At 44.2% G+C, this 4,658-nt stretch overlaps 1 protein-coding gene across 1 annotated transcript; it reads left to right on the forward strand.

The window, feature by feature from the left end:
* The first annotated feature begins 222 nt into the window (after positions 1-222).
* Positions 223-3,408, forward strand: si:ch211-236d3.4 (protein FAM107B). The gene is made up of 3 exons (XM_042482003.1): positions 223-524; positions 2,096-2,255; positions 2,466-3,408. The coding sequence occupies exons 1-3, from the start codon at positions 310-312 to the stop codon at positions 2,580-2,582; spliced, it is 492 nt and encodes a 163-aa protein (XP_042337937.1). The 5' UTR covers positions 223-309; the 3' UTR covers positions 2,583-3,408.
* The last annotated feature ends 1,250 nt before the right edge of the window (positions 3,409-4,658 follow it).

Consider the following 4,658-nt stretch of genomic DNA (forward strand, 5'->3'; position numbering starts at 1 on the left):
TAAGATTTTTGGATGTTTCTATGATTTTAGGACATTAGGGTCTTAGTTAGGACCTCTGTCGGGAGGTGAGGGGGGGTCTATTTCGATGCTGTTTTATGCATTCTGGCATCTTATGGACATTAAAAGGACAAAAACAATTCACAGTGGGTATCACTTTATTTTTATTGTGAATTAGTAAATGGTTTTGGGGGCCACCAGGGACCCTATTAGGGGCCAGATCTGTTGAGTTGCAGTCCATCCTCTGCAGAGTTTTAATGACTTTGAATCCATTTAATCTGAGCGTCCTCATGTCTGTGTATACGTGTCCTCATGTCCTCAGCCTCAGCGTATGCAGACCTGCAGCAGCACCGGTCCGATGGCATCCACAGGAGAACGTCCCCGGTGTCCGGCTATGTCCCCCAGCCCGACTACATGGAGGGGGACGAGGACAATGACCTCATCAAACCCAAGAAGCTGGTGAACCCGGTCAAAGTGTCCAAGAGCCACCAGGAGCTGCACCGCGAGCTGATGAGCAGCTGCAAACGGTAATAGAGATGCAGGCGGAGACAGGAGACAGGAACGGGGGGACATCTGTAGGACAGCTGGGGCTCAGGGGGTAGAGTGGGTTGTCCATTGATCAGCAGATCTGCAGTTTGATCCCTGGCTACTCCATTTACATGTCAGATACCCTCAGAACAAATACTGAAGCATGTTTACACTGAGCAGCAGGCGGCAGCCTCCGACACCGTGGACGTGTGAATGTGACTCAGTGTGTGAAAAGTGCTTTAAATGGATGGAGGACTGGAGGGAAGCCGTACTAGTGCAGGACCATTTTTCCATCAAGAGAAGACGGATGTAAATGACGTCAGAGTTTCCTGTCAGATGGTTTCTGATACCCAGAGCAGGTTTGGAGATTTTCTGTCTGAGATGTTGGACATCTTTAGGACAGAAAACACATATTTAGAAAGTGAGGACACTTTGAAACATCATGACATTTGTGAAGAAAAGGAGGATATTTTAGTTTGTGGGAGGTGGGAACATTTTTTAGAAACTACTGATCTTAAAGTGAGGACTTTTTAAATTTGATAATAATAATAATAATAATAATAATAATAATAATAATAATAATAATAATAATGATAATAATACATGACTTATAGAGTGCCTTTCATAGTCCTTAAAGATGATTTACACAGGATGTATAAAAACATAAGAAAAACATAAAGAAAATAAAACTTTAAATTCTTTGATGTAGTCCCAAAAATAAATAAATAAGGTGCAGATTAACACTGAATTGAGTTCACATTGCGAGGGCATTTATGGACAAACTTGTCCTGCTGTCACTGAATGAACGTCGTTTTGCACCAAACGTGAATAATTTGTGTAAATAATCAATAATTAAACATTGAAATCCTCCGTCTCTTTGAGTCGATCCAAACTGAATCCAAACCTTCACATTTCACTGTTTCTCAGACGGTTTGATTTCTGCACATTTCAGAAGAAGAAAAAAGAGAATAAAAACACTGATCGTTGTTTCTGATCATCGAAGGTGAAAAACATTTTATTCTCTGGACGGAGACATGTTTCCGGTCCGGTCTCAGCCTGACCAATCAGAGGACAGTGTTTGTGTGTTGTCCTCACAGCATGTGAAGATTGTGAGGACACGAGCGGACGCTGCTAAGCAACAGCCTCCCACCTCACAGGCCTGCAGCCCGAGGACGCTGGGAAAGTTTTCACCTCCACACAGACGCTTATTCACACTCACAGAGACACACACTGACACACACACACACACTCACACACTGATACATGACACACACACACACACACACACACACACACACACACACTCACACACTGATACATCACACACACTCACACACACACACGCACACACACTGATACACACATACACACTTGCTGATACACACACACGCAGGTCAGCTGATGATGGAACATGTAGTGTGTTTGTCAGAGAGCGCCCTCTGCTGGAGGAAACACACAATCACACTTCACTCTGTCATCCAGATACACACACACACACACACACACACACACACACACAACATAAACTTTGTGTGTATGCGTGTGTGTGTGTGTGTGTGTGTGTGTGCAGAGGGGGGGTGAGTGTGGAGATGAAGCCGGAGCTCCAGAGAGTAATGGAGTCGAGGAAACGAGATCAGCTGATAAAACAGAGGAAACAGGAAGAGGAAGCTCGCAGGAAGATCTCACCGCTGGAGGCCGAACTGCTGAAGAGACACCAGAGACTGGACGAGGTAACAAACACCTGCACAGATCCAACAACGCGACTACACAACAACTACACAATAACTAGAGACACCAGAGACTAGACGTCTGTGATGTCCCTAACATGTTGTGTGTCTGTGATGTCCCTTATGTGTTGTGTCTTTGTGATTTCCATGACGTGTTGTCTCACTGTGATGTCCCTTACTTGCCTCTGTGATATCCCTGTCTTGTGTCCTCAGTGGGACAGACAGCAGCAGAGGGAGCAGCAGGAGACACTGAGAGCTCCAGAGTTCGTCAAAGTGAAGGAGAATCTGAGACGGACATCGTTTCACAGTAAAGACGAGAAGGAGGTGTAGAGACATCGCTGCTGTCCACATGTTTACAGGACAATCTGAGGACAATCTGAGGACACACATATGCCAAGGACACTCTGAGACATTAATTCTGTCTAATTCCAGGAAATGGTTGAATTTGTACGAGTCGTCTCTTGTTTAGGGATAGGAGAGTTTTTCTTCACATTACGAGACACTAACTCCGTACGAAAGTACAAAACTGTTTTCTTACAAAATTCTGATTTTTAAAATTCTTTTGAAAATGTAAGTTTCAGATATTATATAGAATTAATCCCAGATTTTATCCTGAAGTTACTGAGCTCTAACTTTGTATATGTTACAGACTCAGCGAGATACAGATTCACGTGTGGACACCTAATGTCTCTGCATTCACACCCTGCTGAGTCTAAATTCATATGTGAAGTTTGCTCAGTCCTCCTCTTCCTGTCTGGGATTATTAGAGCAGCAGGCTGAGCAAAGCACTCCAGGTGTCCCCCTCCTCAGCTCCGTCCTCCTGCTCCTGGACAAGTTCCTGATGAGACGGGATCCCTGCTGGTGTTCCGGGTCCTCAGGGACAGAAAACCTCCATCAGGAGGAACCGGCTAAGCTCCTGAACACGAAGGAGCAGAAGATCTCCTCCAAGCTCCTCCTCTCTCTAAAGACCTGTCAGCGACTTGAAACAAGACGAGTTGAAACATGCAGCTTCATCCAACGTGCAGTTCTGCAAAGTTCTGCTGGTTCTCACATCACTTTTCCCTGTTGACCTCCGTCGTGACAGAGATGTCAATAAATCATTTTTTTGAGCGTCAAAACCATGGATATATCATAAATCTGGATACAGCTGTGGGGGCGGGGCCTCGTTCACTCCTATGAGAGCTGCTCAGTGGCGCATGAAGCAGAGAAAACTCTTTTTCCGGGTTTAGAAAAGTGTAAAATACCCGGATCTACTGGCCCATAGAGCAGTGTGGAAGTGATTAACGACAGCCGAGTGTACCCGAGCATTGACTCCGACTCACTGGCTCGCTCACACAAATTACCTGAGTCGAGTGCTCATTTGCTTCGAGCACTCGACTCGGGTAACTTGTGTGAGCTCATTCACGAGCATTCCTCTCATAGTAGCTTAGCTTATTAGGAACAGCAGCTAATTGGCGGTATAACGACAGCAGTGCTTTCGTTTTAATATTTACGTGATTATCAGATAATGGTATATTTATCTCTCTCTCTGTACACACACACACACAAATATACATACAACTCATCAGGGAATCATATCGTAATCTCAACCGCAGAAATCAAATTAACAGAATCAGAACGTGTCGTGCCCACAAAAATATAATAAAAGGTGGTGCCTTCTAATATTGCCTAATGTATTAATACACAGCTCAACTTTAAGTAAATACTACGTTCAGTACCTTTCAGTAACTGTCACTGGTGCTCCGCGCTGCTCACTGATAACCGGTAGTTTGAATACAGACCGTAGACTGTATATACGGTCTCTGACACAGACACGGTAAGACGACCATATTACAGCTTTACAGCCAGCAGTGTATAGATGTGATGTAAAATGGTAAAATGATGAATTGTGATTCAAAAATATTTGTTACTACGGCCGGGACGAAGCCTGTGCTGTCAGAAACTCTTAGAGTTACATGCGCGCTCTCCAGTAGAGTCCCGCGGGTCCGATGTGCGTTCATTTTATGTCTGGAGAAAGACCGAATTCCACATCTTGATTCGGAAAATAGCGCATTTTACGTCTTTAGGCCTAATGTTTTTAATAATGGCTATAAAAAAATGCGTTCTGAAAAGTCAACATGTCTCAAAAAAAATGATCCAGTGATTTAAGGAGGTCTCTTTCCCAATGTTAACAAACGGGGAAAAGTCTCTCTGGGCCAGTGTGCATCACGTGACGTTGTAGTTCCACTTTCGGCCACTATGTAAATTTGCTTCAAAGGGTGGCGCACTTCCTGGGGCCCTGGTCAAAACCTGCGGTTTAAAACATCCAGTTCGGTAACATTTCAAAAGTCTAAAAGAGCTGCAGGATAAAAAAAATTTGATCGCTGTTCAAGCTAGTGAGGCGGTAATCTGAAAAGATAATGCAAG

This window comes from Plectropomus leopardus, unplaced genomic scaffold (genome assembly GCF_008729295.1).
Source record: "Plectropomus leopardus isolate mb unplaced genomic scaffold, YSFRI_Pleo_2.0 unplaced_scaffold36, whole genome shotgun sequence".
Taxonomy (NCBI): Eukaryota; Metazoa; Chordata; class Actinopteri; order Perciformes; family Serranidae; genus Plectropomus; species Plectropomus leopardus.

What these genes read in the sequence shown, in the direction of transcription:
- si:ch211-236d3.4 (XM_042482003.1), top strand. Translation starts at nt 310, where the DNA reads ATGTCCTCAGCCTCAGCGTATGCAGACCTGCAGCAGCACCGGTCCGAT. An exon ending in CTGATGAGCAGCTGCAAACG is followed by an intron (nt 525 to 2,095) that starts GTAATAGAGATG and finishes GTGTGTGTGCAG; the next exon opens with AGGGGGGGTGAGTGTGGAGA. An exon ending in GACACCAGAGACTGGACGAG is followed by an intron (nt 2,256 to 2,465) that starts GTAACAAACACC and finishes TTGTGTCCTCAG; the next exon opens with TGGGACAGACAGCAGCAGAG.